At 40.9% G+C, this 17,886-nt stretch overlaps 1 protein-coding gene across 2 annotated transcripts; it reads left to right on the forward strand.

The window, feature by feature from the left end:
* The first annotated feature begins 204 nt into the window (after positions 1–204).
* On the forward strand, positions 205–17,587 carry LOC135488918 (RING finger protein 24-like). 2 transcript variants are annotated; one of them, XM_064773864.1, is made up of 6 exons: positions 205–372; positions 3,799–3,959; positions 7,718–7,757; positions 8,133–8,171; positions 9,081–9,160; positions 9,529–17,587. In XM_064773864.1, the coding sequence occupies exons 2-6, from the start codon at positions 3,862–3,864 to the stop codon at positions 9,644–9,646; spliced, it is 375 nt and encodes a 124-aa protein (XP_064629934.1). In that variant the 5' UTR covers positions 205–372; positions 3,799–3,861; the 3' UTR covers positions 9,647–17,587. The 2 variants fall into 2 exon arrangements, with proteins under 2 accessions (XP_064629934.1, XP_064629935.1); XM_064773865.1 differs by lacking the exon at positions 205–372 and adding an exon at positions 4,528–4,647 and having other exon boundaries at positions 3,817–3,959.
* Positions 17,588–17,886: the final 299 nt, after the last annotated feature.

Here is a 17,886-nt window from a genome sequence, read left to right on the forward strand (position 1 = left end):
AATTATGATAAACAAAAGGTACCACTTCTGTTTTTGGCAGATTTCACACTTTTTCTAAACAAAAAACTGATTGCAATAATAATAAACAGCTAAAATACCAAATTACGAATAAATTCATAGTACAGTTCATTGGTTTTAATGCTTTATTTGAAATTTGATCTCCCCATTGTTTGTTTGTTACATCTTGTACTTGGTTGTTGACAACATGGAGAACGGGGTTCAGAAATATTTTGTTTCATAACCAATTTTTAAACTTTGCTGCAATATTTTACGTCGTTAGAAGCTGCATTGGCAACAAAATACTTTTCAAACTACAATTCAAGTATCTAAGAAGACTTGGAGGCATAGGTTGATCTTAAAAACGTAATATTGGTGGGTTTATAATCTCTTTTTCTAGACTTTTTGTTGGAGTTTCACTTCTCAATCTCAATCTCACACTAACACTTCCTCTTTCCTGTTTTGTTTGTACTCAACTGCAGCTGACAGATATTTAGATCTGTCTGATCTCGTCGTTTTATGGGTAATAATTTGTTCTTTTACAGCTGCCAACATTAAGCCATTTTACCTCGGTGACGTTTGCACGAATCTGTGAGTGTGTCGTGTGAAGTCACTTTTACACCAGGCGAAGTCACTGCTAGTGCTAGCCAAAACAAACCTACAACGAACAAGTTAACATGTGGTGTGCAACCATGCAGTCTTAATTTGTTTGTTGCTTGTTTGTTGTGGCCAGCAGTGGTTTCCGGGCCTTCCTCCATCTGGTGAAGGGCCTCTATGACACTCCAGAACTTCGATCCCGTATATGACGATGGTCCTGTATATGACGATGGTATGGTTTGTGCATAAAAGAAAAGACCTCCAACACATATCTCCTTCTTCAAAGAAAACACTTCATTGCACCTGATTATGCTAATTATGCATGATTTGCAGTTGAGCCCAACAAGGCAGTGTTTCTTGGAAGGAGAAATGCACAGGGTTTCATACAGAGGGGTGACATATCCCCGTCCCCATTATTTGGACATGGGTGGATCCCCAATCAACCTGCCTTTGGTTTTTTTAAAGTCTAATGTGGTGTTTTAACCCTTTGGGTGCCGGCCGCTTATGTTACCACTGTGCCGAGGCTTTTTCAGGAAATTTAGTTGGTTTTTTTAATACTAGTATGGCAAACATGTTGAACATAGACCCTATGAACCATACATATTTGGTCGTGGGTTAGTGCTGCTTGATGCAGTAGGCCCTGAAAGTAAAACAGCATGATAACAATTACAGTCCAGCTCTAACCCCTGACCACCCCCTGACCAGCCCCAGACCCTCGGGGCACCTCACTAGGGACACCCCACGGGACATCTCTTTACCCCTCACCCTCAAACCTAGTATCATATTATTATATCATGCCTGTATGCAATTCACAGCTGCTAGAACCACCCAGGCTACTATTGTACTCTTTTTGAATTTGGCAAGCTACATACATGTACATGAAATGTGGACCTACGTCAAAGGTCTATGGTACATCAAAATTTGGAAGTACAATGTACGTCGTACGTCTATAAGGCACCCAAAGGGTTAAGCAGATATTAGCGTTTTCAGGTGCAAGAAACACTTCAGAAGGGGTCATTTTACGATATATAACGTTATATCCTCTTGGCCTATTACATGTATTACACGTGATAGGCCTATAGGCCTTTTGTACAGGCATCCCTAAACCGGCTTAATACATGTCGCATCAACACAGTATTATGATACCAAGTACAGTAGAACCTCTATTAGCGGACACCGCTCTATTAAGGACACTAGTTTTGGTCCCAAATTGGTTGTTTCTTTTCAATTTGACCTCTCTAATCAGGACACCTCTCTATTAAGGACTGCACTTGTCAGTCCTGAGGGTGTCCTTAATAGAAAGGTTCTACTGTATATACAGTACTAGCATGTACATACTTGATGATATCAATCAAATTATTGTCACATGAATGAGTTTGTCTGCCTATCTTGATTCTCATAATTGTTGTATGTACAACATAGCATGACCCTAACTAGGCCAAACAGAATACATGTACATTGAATAAGTGTTTTGTTGACAATATCATCCGGAAGAGATTCTAGGGTCAGACAGGCAGAAAATAATTTAACATTTTTGATAATATTTTGTGCACCAAGATACGCACGAAATGGTACTTACTCACTTTCTAAAAATCTAAATGCATCATGATGTTTTGAGCCATTGAAAGTATGCTATGAGGGACCATTGCCATTGTCTTCTGTCACAGGCAGTTTCCATCGCCATCAAGTCTTCATTGAGACCAGCTGCTACACCATCTCGCTGGAACACTGCGTCTAAGATACGCACGAAATGGGTAGGCAGCCAAAAAAAATAATGGGTGCCATTGTTCCAGACAACATATTTTTTGGGATTAGCATTCCAACACAGATATATCTGTCTACCTTTCAACTGGAGCATTTTTAAGAGTATGAGACACTAGACGGAGATTTATATACCCCTTTTTAAAAAATTTAAAAATTTTCTAAAAGATTTTTCCAAGGTTGGCGGCTGTTGCATTTTTTCCTGGGGTCAGTTGGGTGGCCAGCAACACAGCAATAATTCTATTGTACCTTATCTATGTCAAGGACAAAATATAAACGTTAGCTCTCTCGAACGGCAATTGAACTTTTAGAGTGTCATGTTTTCAATTGGCTTGCTGCCCTAAATACCTTTAAAATGTTTATAACAAGAACATTTGGGTGAGAAACTTATGAACTTTCATACTTGAATAGATGTAGGTCTTCTTTTGTCAATCAGGTAGGTTATTATACAAGTGGGCCTACACAGGCAAAAGTGTCCATGTAAGGATCATTGATGGGCTCATGGATGGATCTATGATGGATCTATGATGGATCTATGATGATATAGATCTATGATGATTATTGCAATGCACGTTTTACACTGGGATCATAGTGGTAGATCCACTAGCCCGTGGTAGATCCACTAGCCCGTGGTAGATCCACTAGCCCGTGGTAGATCCACTAGCCCATGGTAGATCCACTAGCCCGTGGTAGATCCACTAGCCCGTGGTAGATCCACTAGCCCGTGGTAGATCCACTAGCCCGTGGTAGATCCACTAGCGCGTGGTAGATCCACTAGCCCGTGGTAGATCCACTAGCCCGTGGTAGATCCACTAGCCCGTGGTAGATCCACTAGCCCGTGGTAGATCCACTAGCCCGTGGTAGATCCACTAGCCCGTGGTAGATCCACTAGCCCGTGGTAGATCCACTAGCCCGTGGTAGATCCACTAGCCCGTGGTAGATCCACTAGCGCGTGGTAGATCCACTAGCCCGTGGTAGATCCACTAGCCCGTGGTAGATCCACTAGCGCGTGGTAGATCCACTAGCCCGTGGTAGATCCACTAGCGCGTGGTAGATCCACTAGCCCGTGGTAGATCCACTAGCCCGTGGTAGATCCACTAGCCCGTGGTAGATCCACTAGCCCATGGTAGATCCACTAGCCCATGGTAGATCCACTAGCCCATGGTAGATCCACTAGCCCATGGTAGATCCCATGATAGATTCTACGAGGGTTATGGTAGATCCACTGATGGCCCTTGAACAATCCATTGAAGGAAGTGATCGGAACCCTTCTTTTTACTCCAGTGTATATTTTGAAGCAAAATGTGCGAAAATGACTGAAAAAAATATCGCATGACGCAGTGCAGCGACACTAAAACTTTGTTTATAAATGCGCAATGAATTAGGTTTTTAAACGTGCGAAATAAATTTGGTTTTTTAGTCAACGATTGTCCTCTCTTTCAGACGCCATTACTACTCCAGATCACTGATCAATAGGGACGGACACCTAAAGAATGCTCGCCAACGATGGAAGACGAGATCCCATTTAGCGCCACCATTCCTCTGCTGGGTTTTGGTGCGGCGACCATTTTGCTGGGCTGCTTCTTCTGTTGTTATCTATGCAGGTATGCTCGATTGTCTGCTTATCGTAGTCACTTTTGTGTGACAATCTTAGATATTTTGAAAAAGTGGGTGGATGGCGCAAAGAGAGATTCAGCCGTGGCAAAAGTCTTTATTTAGACTAGCGATGAACATGGTAAAAAGAACTAAATTGGTGATTACTTCTCATGCAGCTCATTGGCTGCATAATCACCTACCTGAGGGGATCTCGAAACTGCTTACATTTCTCAATGGGCGCTTATTCCCTTCTGAGGTTTTAACCGGGCTGTTCAAAACTCCCCGTTTTTATAAGCGTTTTGCTAATTGGTTTTTTCATTTAATATGTTGTAATGAGAGGGTGTAAATAAATACCAACTGTAAAGCAACAACTGTTTTGCATGTTGGGTAGTACCAACTAGGTACACATACTATGAATGCAGAGTCTTAAGCAAATTAGTGTCCATTCCCAATCCATGTACTAAATTGAACTTTTTTCTGCTCAACTTGTGTCTTTTTCTTCTGGGGACACAGAGAAAAAATTTGAAAACTTTCTAGTTTCTCCCCCGTTAATTCATACGCCTTATTGACTTTCAGACTAGGATAATATGGGCGAGGCTGGGCAATGGATATCCCGATCACTGCGACCATCCCTCTGCTAGGGTTGGGGGCAGCTCTATTCTTGCTCAGTTTCCTCTTCTGCTGTTATTTATGCAGGTGAGAGATACGTCATAGTGTTTGTTGTGCGAGACTTCATCTTATGCAGCTGTCAATGTGAACTCTGTGCCCCCCTGGTCTGGCAGTCCATACTTATGATTTTTATCTGGGGCCAGGTTACAACACTAATTCACCAAGGACTTGAAATGAATTCGCCAGGGCTGGCAGGGGTGGGGCTCACAACCTTTTCCACTGATTTTTCACTGATGATAAGTAGCTTGCAGGGTTTTCGCCAGGGTTTTGCAGGGTTTAGGTACCCTCAAAGAGGTTTAGCACCTTTTAGACCTAAAAAGGTGTATAGATGATTTTATTTATGCAACAAGACCTGGAAATATGAATTCTAGTTGACATTTGTGATGAAAATATCAGCTGGAAGAAGATGTAATATAAAAAAGTTTAAGACTTTTTTCCACCTTCCCAATACCCAAAATGTAACCTCAAAAGAAATCCTTGTGGAACCCTGTAAATATTCCTCAACACCAAGTTTTGGCAAAAGCTAAGAATTCATTTTCTTGCCTTGAATGCTTTTGCATAGAATAGAAATAATATCAACGATAGAATAATTAATGATAAAGTGAAAATAGTAATGATTATAATAATAGGATAGGGCGATCACTAATTTTTACAAAAATCCAACCTACACCTGCTGTTGCCGGGCAACACATTTTCACCATCAAATACATGTGTGTTATCCTCAGCGACTGACATGTATGCAGCGGTCAATGTAAACCTTGTACCCCCCTGGTCAGGGATCACTGCTAATTTACTGTCAAATTAGTGTTGAGTTCTGAGTAAATAGTTATTTTCTGCCCGTCAACTTTCTGTCGATCAATATGGAAAATTGAAGTTTAAAATAGCATTCCGCGAAGATGACGTCACTGCAGCTGCTGCCCTCTATTTCCCCATCGCTGAATTACAGGCAATGTCGGACAAACATGCGGTTTCGTAATGGATTCAGCCTTTCTAACAAGGGCAGTTAGATTCAATCTGGCACATGTCCGAGTGTTGGAAATACTACATAATTGTTCTGAATATTTCTCTCTCTGACTCTATGGTATCATTTATGCTAAAAACAATGCAGGGTCAAAGATAATTGACTTTGAAATAAGCTCAAATGCGTAGAAATAAGTGTCGATGTCCGCCTGTCACGTGACTAAAACGTCATCAATATCTTATGCAAATGACCTTGTGAGCTATAAATAGTAACTTCGCGGGATGCTATTTGAGAAAATGTTGTGAACTTCTGGTAACTTAATTTCAAGTCCTTGGTGAATTAGTGTCGAATCCTGGCGCAGGAAACAAACAAAAATGGTCAACTAAGTCTAAGATCGACTGACTAGGGGGGAGGGGGGGGGGGGGGGGAGAGGGTTCACATTGACCATTAAAGCCAATGTCTTGTTTCTTCATCTGCATGATTGTTAGTAGTTCTGTTCATTAATAAATTATCTTTTTTGTTCGTAGTGGTTTGTTTTGTTAAAGTTACAGAAACTGCCTGATCCTGATAATTTGGAGTTGCATTCACACACACATATGGGGAGTCGCCGCATTTCACGTGTTCAAGCAAAGGGAGTGACCCCATTGCACATGTTCAATCACTAGATAATAGGGAGTTGCAACAGAAACTACTGGAGTAGTAAAAAATTACGATAGAATAATAGTTATTTTTACTTAAAAGAATGATATCAAACAGTCAGGAAGTATTGACCCAATTGGCAGGTATAAATCACGCATGATTTGATTGACCAACTCCTGATAAAACCATGCATTTCCTAAGGCTTACTGCATGCCTTGTGGAGTGTAATTTTAGCTTTGCTACATTTTTTCGGTAACCGGAAAAACGCCGACTGACCAACCGACCGACCGACCGACCTACCAACCCAAGGAGTTTCGTGTGATATATCCAATCCACGATAGCAGGTCATGTGAAATGAAATTGTAAACAAGCGCACGTGCGCTGTTCAAATGACAACAAATGCATATTGCGCGTTGCAGTTCATGCATTGCATCGGTCGAGACACTCGAGTAGAAAAACTACAGTGCATAGATTAGGCCCAAATCATGTTTTTATATCCACCGACCATGTAGACAAAGCATATCTTTAGAGTATCGTTATCAGTTCCTTACTGCGTGGGCTCGTTTTCCCGGTATAATTGACTGAAGATGCTGCTGTCAGACATGTTGGAATCCATCACGTCTATTGCGCTGGGCACTACACAGATACATGTGCTATAGAAAGCGAAAGGGATACTGCATATGACGGTCGGTCGGTAGGTCGGTCGGTCGGTCGGTCGATCGGCGTTTTTCCGGTTACCCATTTTTTCTACATCCTGAGATCAGTTTTACTCCTTATCAATCAAATCAAAACCCTGAGAAGAAGCAGTAAAATCCACTGCGAAGAGCGGCTGTTCCAACTACTTGACACACCCATACATGTGTTGTATAATTCCATAAGCAGTGGGGGGGAGCATAATTGGTATGACAGCAATCAGCGACCGTAGTGTATAATCTTAGTGTATAATCGTAGTGCATTCGGGATAACAACCAATGAAAAACGTACTTGGATAACGCTGCACATTTAATTGCTGCGCTCTGATTGGGTGCTTTTTTTCTACCGCTACGACAGTCGGAAGGGTATGGATTTCACCAGGGGTTTGAAATATCGACAGGCGGAGTGTATTGAAAACCACTGGTAATGCCAGGATGGCTTTACTATGAACCCAGAAATATTTGCAACGATTTTGAATACTGGGTTTCACGAAAATGCAACTTTGGTGTACATGAGCTTTTAGTTCAGCCTTTTAACAAGCTTGCAACAATTATTTCAGTTGGAACTTTTTTTCATAATTCACAAAAAAACACAAAAATAAAAGGCACACACACATTTCCGCACATGCAGCAGCTGAGAATGCGCACTTCACTGAAGTCAGTGCAGTTCATATTTTTATGTCGTCATTGACCATTCGGGAGATTTTCCGTTACTCCAATTTTCAATCGCAATTTAGTCGCCCTTACTCGCCTCATCTTTTTTCGTGTGTTTACCAAATTTAATTGATATTTTCGTAATTTTCAGATTAAAGCAGCAGGCAAGGGAAGACATGGGCTTTAGACAGGTACGTTGTTTGGTTGCAGGGGCGGATCAAGGATTCCGAGGTACAGGGGGCGCCTTCATTGAGAATGGCGTTTCCAAGGAAAACGGATGCCTCTCTGAAAGCGTGGCATCTATCTCCAAAAAAGAGGAGCATCCCCCCTTTATCTGTGTATGGTTGTCCCAAACATTATTCCGTGATCAAGCCATATGATTTGCCTTTCACACTGAGGCAGTGGACTTTTGATAAATTCCTGTATGATATGAATCACATGCTACAGCAGTGATCGATTTTTGTTGCAAGCACCTGTTGTGACTGCCACTAACAAGAGATTTTCGTCACAAGCAATAATCAACTTATTTTTTAATGTTTTTTTACCGATTTTTTTGTTTGTTTCAGGTGATATTCCAGAAGAATAAAACCACCATCGATACTGATGTAAGTATAAACTGTGGTCTGTTTGGTCCCAGTCTGCTACCCTAACTATCACCATTGCACACCTTCCATATGAATAAAACAATTAATGAAAAATCCACAAATTGGATAATTTACCTTTCAAAACACGGAATTGGTCTTTATTTTGTTTACATATAAAACAAAATTTGATATTTTTGTTCATTAAAGGTCTACGCCATTCCTGAGAAATTTGAAATTTCAACATTGCTGTTTTGTAAACAGACATACATATACAATGAATACCAAGTTTCAGCAAATTTGCATGCACGACATTGTGTATAACTGCATTTCTATGTTCCTGAGCCGCCAATTAATACATGCGGCGTACCCCTTTAAAAAGCAGTTGTTGATACCAGATTGACAACAGATTGCATCAACGCAAAACTGTTCCACATCCATATCTGTTCAACTACTACTACTCTACTACTTTGATGGGTACGAAAAGCATCTTGACAAACAAATTTTGTCGTGAAAAACCTCTTCGGTCAACAAAACGGTTAGGCGCCAATTGGGTTTATTGGCCTAGTGGTCCGACTTTGGCGAGAGAGATAGAGTCCACGCAAGCTACTCATGTTTCTCACTTGGTGGGGTCTTAGCTTGCCCTGGCATAGACACCAGGTACAAGGAACCTCGGTTTTGAGTCTCATTTGAAGGACTGTGAAGAGCCAGGAATTGTAGTTCCTTGAAAGCCACGCTGGTTCATCCAGACATACGATCCTGGGTTCTCCCCGGGATCGAACCCGGGCCCTATTGCGTGGTGGCCAGCAGTGTTAACCACGAGGCCATGAGGCTCCTTATTTGTGTTGGTCAAAAAGCTTTTATTTCTTGGAGTGCATTCTGTCATGCTGATTAATTTTTGTTCGAAAATAAATCTCCACAATTTTATTTCAGCTGTGTCCTGTGTGCTTGGAGGAGTTTCATTCAAAAGATACGGTTGCACTCTGTCCATGCGGTCACAGTTTCCACAAGCAGTAAGTATAAAAAGCTAAGTTGAGGATTTGTAGTATGATATCAACTACAGTAGAACCTGAACGACACCCTGGGTACCGACAAGTGCTCTCCTTAATAGAGAGGTGTCCTGATTATAGAGGTCAAGTTGAATGGAAGGAACCAGTTTGGGTAGACACCCACCAGTGTAATGTTAGTGTTGTCGCGACATGGACACGTGGGAAATGAAGGGAATACACGGAGACTACCAAATATGTAGTAACAGTCGTTCTGACGGCCGATCAGGGGCGAGTTTATCGGCGGTGAAGTATGGATATACGCACAACAGCGGTAGATCGGCATGTCTTAGAAGTCATTGCTTCACTTCTAATCTTTCGTATTTGCCTTACAGGTGTCTTGTGCAATGGCTGGAGCAGAAAAACTCTTGTCCGATGTGCAAGGCGTCGGTTCAAAAACGATATGACGAGACCACGGGCCTTGTTCACGGGGGTGACGTGTCACACGTGTGACGTCGGCTCGGTTCCGTGTTAGGAAGCTGGAGACACAAATTTCAGGGAAAAATAAAAGTGTTCTGTTTTCACATCGTAAATGATACTGTGCCGGGCCGTGTTATGGGCATTTGTAGCACAGGTAAAGTTCTAACTGCGGACGTGGCAGCCCAATATGTCAAGATGCAGTGACGTTCTGAGATAACACGTGACAAAGGTGCCTGCGTCACTTGTGTGACACCAGTTCTTGTTTAGGCACCGAAATTTGGGAAAAACGATAATCGGAACTGCGTGTTATTGCATCCGTTTTATGGGGTTTGATATCATGTCAGGAGGTCATCGTGTGTCAAGCTTCTAAAAAGTCTAAAAACGTGTCGAATTTATGGAAGTTCTGTGTCACACGTGTGACTTCTGTGTGTCACACGTGTGACTTCTGTTAAGTTACGTGTTAAGACACCAATATCGGGGGAACAAAACTCAGACTTCAACCCACAAGCTCCATGTAAAAAGTATCTAAAGCTGACGTGGTTGTGTATTGGGAGCAGTCATGCATTGGGCCCCGATTGAATACATTGGGCCCCGATTGAATACGTTGGGCCTTGATTGAATACAGTATGATGTAGTTATGTATTTGGAGCAGTCGTGCATAAGGGCACGATTGAATACAGTGAGCCTTGATTGAATACATTGGGCCCCGATTGAATACAGTGAGCCTTGATTGAATATAGTATGATGTAGTTATGTATTTGGAGTAGTCGTGCATAAGGGCACGATTGAATACAGTGAGTCTTGATTGAATACATTGGGCCTTGATTGAATACAGTATGATGTAGCTATGCATTTGGAGTAGTCATGCATTAGAGCACGATTGAATACAGTGAGCCCCGATTGAATACATTGGGCCTTGATTGAATACAGTGAGCCTTGATTGAATACAGGATGATGTAGCTATGCATTTGGAGTAGTCATGCATTGGACCCCGATTGAATTCGGGATGATGCAGTTATGCTTGTGGCCCTAATTGAACACAGGATGATGCGGTCATGGATTGGGATCTGATTGAATACAGGATAATTCAGTCATGCATTGAGCCCTCATTGAATACAGGATGATGCAGTCGTCATGCATTGGTGTCTGATTGAATATAGGCTGATGCAGTCATGCACTGGGGTCTGATTGAATGCAGGATGATGCACTCATGCATTGGGAGCAGTTATGCATTGGGCCTAATTGAATACAGGACAGTGCAGTCAAGCGTTGGGATCTGAGCTGGCTTGTGCTTTTGAGAACCAGTTCGATGCATTCGTGCATTGGGATCTGAAGGAGTACTGACTTGTGCATTTGAGAATGCGATTGAATACAGCCTGATGCAGTGATGCATCGGGATCTGAATAAGTCATGGCCAGTGCTTTTGATTGAATACCGGCTGATGCAGTCGTGCATTGGGCTCTGAATGAGTAATGGCTAGTGGTTTTGAGGACCTGTTGAATACAGGCTGACATGCTCACAGGTGGTGTACATCCGGCACATCAGGTTTCATTGTTGCAAGTCTCTCTAACGACCACAAAATTCCTTGCTATGTCTTAACACACAGAATTTCTTTCTTCATGAATTAAAACCCTCTCTACAGAGGACACAGTCATGAAATTTTCACTAGTGAATAATCGTTTGCAGGAAAAGTCAAACTGTTTCTTCCCTATCTAGTGGTTTTGTAGAACAAATAATGCATTGCGAATAAATAATACATTGCGAATTCAAGCATTTAGCGCTGACGGATGCCTGGCAACTAGAAAACTGTCAATTGCATGATGTCACTGATGTACATGTACATTGTGCACCACATGAGTAGCTCCCTATGATGCATGTATTGTTGTGGAATATTGTGTCGTGTGGATTGCCAAACTTATGCTTCCAAAATATTGAACAATTGTATTATACAAATAGAGAATACTCATTTGAAGAAGGTAGGAATTTTTGCAGACAGGTTGTTTTTTCCCTAATAGGATATTGTCCAAAATGGGGGTCGTTCGCACCCTGGCTGAGCATATGTTGTTGATATGATTATGAAACCAGCCGTGTAGTAAAAATTCTTAACTGGTATGTGACACATTTTAAATGTTACCGGTATTTTCTTTGAATGGCTTTTTGCACAGAGCCTGATTTTAAGGATGCAATTACCCTAGGCCGTACAACATTGATTACTTGTTTATCTGCTCCCATCCCTTTATAATATTTGGCGGGGCGGGAATTGCGTTTGATCACTCTACTTGGTGGTTTATATGGGGGGGGGGGGGGGGGGGGGACAGCTTGCAGCCATCTACAAATAACATATTTTTCATGCAGATTTTGCCCATTTTTGGACAAAAAGGGCCATTCTGACCCCTCAGAGAGCCTAGTATCCCCATGACCAAAAAGTTATATTCAGTCCTGGTGTATTAAATACTTTAAAAATTGGCCTAGTAAAAGTCAATAAAAAGGATGGTGATGATCAACAAGCTACTTTTGTTGCCTGGCCTTATTGTGTTTCAATCGTTACATTAGTGGCTTTTGGCCCATGCGGGTCGTCATGGCTGCAGGATCTGCTTCTTGCGATGGTGCTATTTATAGAGCATATTGTATTAGTATCAAAATACTTACGCTCCATATAGTTTATGAAAATTGATTCTCGATATCTTCCAAAAATTTGCATACGGGCGTGACCATCTGATTCCCAAGCTTTGAGAAACAAGGTATTAACTTCATGGGGCCTTTACCTGTTGTGCCACGGGCATCTACAGGGATTGATGTTGCACAGTCATGCATTGGTTAACCCTTTAGATCCAAGAACGGATATCCATGGTCAGGATCTAAAGGGTTAAACAGAAACATGAAATGAAAATAAAGCCCGCTTTGAAACTTGCGGTTGCAGAAATAACCTGCATCGTAAAGGTTGTGAGGTTTGATTTTAAGAAACGTCCAAAAATATTTGATATATCAGTTTAAAAACAATGGTTGTGGAGCTGACCTAATCAAAAGTTATGTTACAGTTTTCACTCAGATATGTCTTTCTTTATGTTAATACTCAATGTGACATTACATAAGATTGCTTTATAAAGCTATCGCATCGTATTTCATGTATACCGATTTGCAGGTTCTCAATTTTATACAAAAAAACTTTCATTGCGAGTCTGTTAGAATATCATCGAAAGTTGAAGTAAAAAGTGTACTTTTTATCAACGTGTAAGGTAAGTTGGTACAAATATAGCTCCTATACAATTTTAGCCTCGGTGTACGTTGATGTGTACTACCAGGTCTTTTCAATGCTGTAGAGGCTATAATTGTTCCACTTTACTTTATAATTGTACCATGTACTGTAGAGTAGTGTGGGTTGATGACCAAATCTTAAAGGGACAATTTGGGCAAGAGATGTGTTGGTTTACCATACAAAAATGGCTTCCAGGAGGATTGTGACTTGTCCAAATGGTATGATTGAAAAGTCATTGAGGTGCAATAATAGACAATGCACTAGAATGGGGTGTAACCATTGGCCTGCCTGAACAAATTCACATGCCTTGTCCAAGACTGCCTTGCAACACTGGCAAAATCATTATCAGTACTCGGCATTAGTGTGATACTACAGGTGGCATGGTGGCAAGTAAGGTCATTATCCTCCTCGCCAGGAAAATCCCATGACCCAGTTGTCCTTTTAAGTTAAAGACCTATGCCGTTTGTTCAACATTTGAAATTGAATTTGAGACTTTCTGATTATGTAGATCACTTCTGAATCTCATGATGATTGGGGGGGGGGGGGGGGGGTTGAACCTGCTCAACCCCTCCATGTATATGCCTCTGTATTTGTGCCACTAATAAAAACAATGTGCACAAAAGGCATGGACCTTTAATGTACATTTTAAATCACATGGTGCAAAACAATTTACCAGACATGTAATATTTTGGCACCGAATGTTGATTAAAGATTTGTCGATTTTTAATTTCATGATCAAATTAATATATAAAAAGACTTGTACATATTTTGTAAGCAACACTTAATGTGACTTATGTGCTACTTATAAATGCATTTTGAAATGCATTGTAAAAACTTGTATTTATTTGTGTAGTTCGTATGCCTGTATGCGTGTTTGGCCCAGGGGGTCACTCCCAAAGATGAGTATGCAGATCCTTGTCCATGGAGATTTTTAAAGCCCTTCATGGCACGCAGGATACAGGCACACAGAATGTGGGTACCCAGATTTGTTGAGGGACCCTCCCAGGAGTATTTGGAAAGTAGTGGAGTGAAACTTACGATTTTTTTTTGAGTGCCTAGATTTATTAAACTAGATTTGAGTGGGTGTGGGAGTGGAAGTGATATTTGAAGGTATTTTAGTGGTAGAGTTTTAGGTAAATGAGGTCATGGCTTATTCAATCAGTTCGGGGGGTGCAGTTGCTTGTGTGCCTTTTCAGGGCCCATGAAAAAGATGTGAAATTTCCAATTTCAGGAAGATTTCAGACCTCTTCCGCACACTAAATGATCGAGTTATTACTTGAATGGAAATGTCTCTTTCTCAACTCACTGTGGAGCTTTGCATTTTCAAAATTGGACCAAAAATAAGCCTTTTAGAGGCATTTCTGTTCAAGTGGGTGCTGATCAAATGAGAAAGTGTTTTTGCATTGAACAAATTTCAGACCTTTTGCCTTGTTCCTGCATGAGGAAGTCTGTTTTTCAGAAGAAAAAACACGGTAAAACCTATCTCGCCTTGCATGATCCAATGTGTAATTGTGACGTCTTTTGCCGGCTCAGTTTACCCTGTGACGTCACGAAGTCATCGGCTGTTGAGGTTGTTGTTACGATTTTGGCACAGGCCTTGAAAAGGCACATGCTGTGCTGCACCATCTACAGGAGTTTCTTCCACCCCTCAATTTTAAAGTGTCTTTCGGATAGATCTGGCCAAAGGTACTTGGCTGACCTTGTGTCCCTAAACTACAACAGTGTCATAACTAATAGTTAAACAGCCCTCAGCACCTGGTGTCTTAGTTGACCGGATTTATGCAAGTATCAATTCGTTTCTTGTACCCCCCTCCTCAAGGGTAGTTAAGCTATCACCACTAATCTTTGCCGATGCTTGAGTAGTATTTATTTTTCCTTTAGTGAAAATTTGGCGAAGCTGGAAAGAATAAGGATGCTAATGTGTCGATGTCTTGTCGAACATACAGCCTTACCCAGTAAAATTAGTTCGGTTACTTTATATGACGGTGATAACTGATATATTGTTGATGGTGATGTCTTGACGAAAGAAAAAGTAGCATTGGTGAAAAAAGGGTGATGCTTGAGCCTTAAGATGTCGTTATAGGGTGATAAGGTGTCGTACCCTTGAGGAGGGGGGGTACAAGACACGAATTGATACTTGCATTAGTTGACACCGTGAAAAAGCATTCAATTTGTTAAAGTCTACCCTCAGGATAATCTAGTGTTATGCCTACTACGTTTTGGTAAATGTGATCTGGTCACATACCCGAGTTCATCTGAGTACCTTTCGCCGATACGAAAAACACTTCATCCACCGCAAGGGATTCAGCAAGTCTGTGTGGCCCGTAACCTGTATAATTATGTGAATCACCACCGTGGTACTGTTGAAATGTATGAGGCATTCTTTTAATTTATTCATATACATCATCATTATTCGTATACATGAATGTATTATAAATACACATATTGCTTTTGTATATTTGATACGTTGTTTTAATGTGCTTTTTCGAGGTTTATTTTGCCAAGGGTCTGTTAAATATTCAACGTAACATAATATAGCATTACATAATGTAATGCGGTGCCCAGGAGATACCATGGCGTAGCGAGATTGGAGTGTTTCACTGAGATAGCTCGATAAAGCTCTGCTGATACGTGGCCAGATTATAAGATGGTTCAAGATAGAGTCAAGGCATCTGTGAACGACGTCGGCCGTTTACGCTTTTGCCACCATACCCGGCATTTACCGGGTCTATACATCGTGAACTATTGGCCCGCAGTAATCCATGCTGTCAAGTCCTACTGTTCACCACAGTCCCTAATAGTTTTCAGTTGGTAACACCGGAAAAAAAGAGATGGCCACACTGCACTTAAAACTCAATGTAGACGTCTCCGTGGCAAAACCTAAGATTGGGTAATGCTAGTTATTTCACAATGAATTTTTTCCTAAGCCAAGTTGGGATTCAGACCACCCCGGTCTATGCCGGCTGCGGGCCAGGGGTACCGAACCCTGTGGTTGCAAAGAAGTTAGTGTCAACAAAAGCATTCATATTTCCAGACTCTTGGTGAAAGCAAACAGTCGTGTAGATTAAAGCTTATCTGTGTTAACATGATTTTGTGATTATACTTTTATGAGATTTTTAATTTTCCTTTGTTTTGTACCCAGGATTGGGTGTGATTTGTAGTGCAGTGCCAGTAGTTGCATCGTAGTGTTTGGTTTCAAACCTGCAGTGCCTGTGTTTGGTACCCGGGATTGGTTGTGATTGGGAGTGCAGTGGTTAGTTGCATCGAAGTGTTTGGTTTCGAACCTGCTGTTTGCTGGTTCATGCTGGAATTCCCTAAAGGACATGGTCATGTACATTTGAGAGCAACTCACATGGACATTTGAATTGAAACGGAATATATGCTTAATTGAGGAAACAGATAAAAACAGAACTTATCAGAACAGATGGTAGGGCGCATTTGAACAGGACTCGTTTGCCTAGGAAGTTGTGCCTTAGAAATGACAATTTGATTGATTGATTGATTGATTGATTGATTGATTGATCTAAAAATACTGATTCCGTACACCAAAACGTCATCAGAAAGCTGACGCACATCTGTTTAAATCTCCAAAGACCTAACTTTTGAAGTTTTTACATCACCGCCACGACATACTTAAGTGATGGCTGGAGGTAATTTATCATCTCCTCCTTTAATTCAGCATGTTCTATCAGTGTGTAGTATTAGATGATGTACGAGAGTAGTAAGAGAGGCTTCATCTGAAATTATGCTTTTCGTCATGATATGTATTGCATGTATTGTTTGCCAGCCATCTCATGACTTTACAACCGTTTTACCCTCGCAATATTTTTGATAAAACGCGGTTGTGAAAGTCTTTCGAAAATGTATTGCTCAATATTGTGAATTTTTATCCAATTGAAAATGTCGTTTTTAGTTTGATGCTGTTTGCTTGAAAAATCACTTTCCTAACACATCAAGAAACTGTGGATGATTCTGGGGGTGGCGTAAGAGGAGTGGTTGCCAATAGCATTCCGCGAAGTTACTATTTATAGCTCACAAGGTCATTTGCATAAGATATTGATGACGTTTTAGTCACGTGACAGTCGGACACCGACACTTATTTCTACGCATTTGAGCTTATTTCAAAGTCAATTATCTTTGACCCTGCATTGTTTTTAGCATGAATGATACCATAGAGTCAGAGAGAGAAATATTCAGAACAATTATGTAGTATTTCCAACACTCGGACATGTGCCAGATTGAATCTAACTGCCCTAGTTAGAAAGGCTGAATCCATTACGAAACCGCATGTTTGTCCGACATTGCCTGTAATTCAGCGATGGGGAAATAGAGGGCAGCAGCAGCAGTGACGTCATCTTCGCGGAATGCTATTCATCGAAATTCGACAATGCCGTGAAGATACAATGTACTGTGCTGTGGCATAGCTAGATCGGAAAGTTTCACGGAAATACATGTGGCTCGTTCAATGGCTGTGCTGTCACGTTGTCAGCTGTGCTGTTCAGCATTTTACTGGAATTTCACCCAAACACCTGTCTATTTTTTGTGTAGGGTGATAAAATGAAAGTGTCTTCAAACTTTTTGGGAATACTGTATAACACAGTGTCAGTTCTGCAAGGGTTAATTTTCAATGTATGCCTGTGTGTTGTACATTAGTACAAATTAAATCACATCTTTGTAACTTATTCAAAAGAATAAATGACTTTACACTTGGATATAAACACTATGTTGAAATTCATTTGTAATTTTCTCGATGAGCAGTCTTGCCTTGAGATTCAGAACATCTTAAAGGATTATGCCGTTCGTTGAAGATCATGAATTTGAAAACTTTAAATTGTGTAAATACGTAATAAATACAAGTTTCAATAATGCCAATGTGGAGACAGTTATACAAATACTATCAAAATATCAATCTAACTTTCTGCAAATTCGTATGCATAATAACTGCACTATGACATTGTGTAAAACTCCATTATTTTCCTGGACGACCAGTAATTGCTAATATGGTACCCCTTTTTCC

Source organism: Lineus longissimus, chromosome 6 (genome assembly GCF_910592395.1).
Source record: "Lineus longissimus chromosome 6, tnLinLong1.2, whole genome shotgun sequence".
In the NCBI taxonomy this organism is placed as follows: Eukaryota; Metazoa; Nemertea; class Pilidiophora; order Heteronemertea; family Lineidae; genus Lineus; species Lineus longissimus.

Excerpts from the sequence above, each read along its gene's own strand:
- LOC135488918 (XM_064773864.1), top strand. The coding sequence starts at position 3,862 with ATGGAAGACGAGATCCCATTTAGCGCCACCATTCCTCTGCTGGGTTTT. Across the intron at positions 3,960-7,717 it reads TTCTGTTGTTATCTATGCAG|ATTAAAGCAGCAGGCAAGGG; the intron begins GTATGCTCGATT and ends CGTAATTTTCAG. Across the intron at positions 8,172-9,080 it reads AAACCACCATCGATACTGAT|CTGTGTCCTGTGTGCTTGGA; the intron begins GTAAGTATAAAC and ends ATTTTATTTCAG.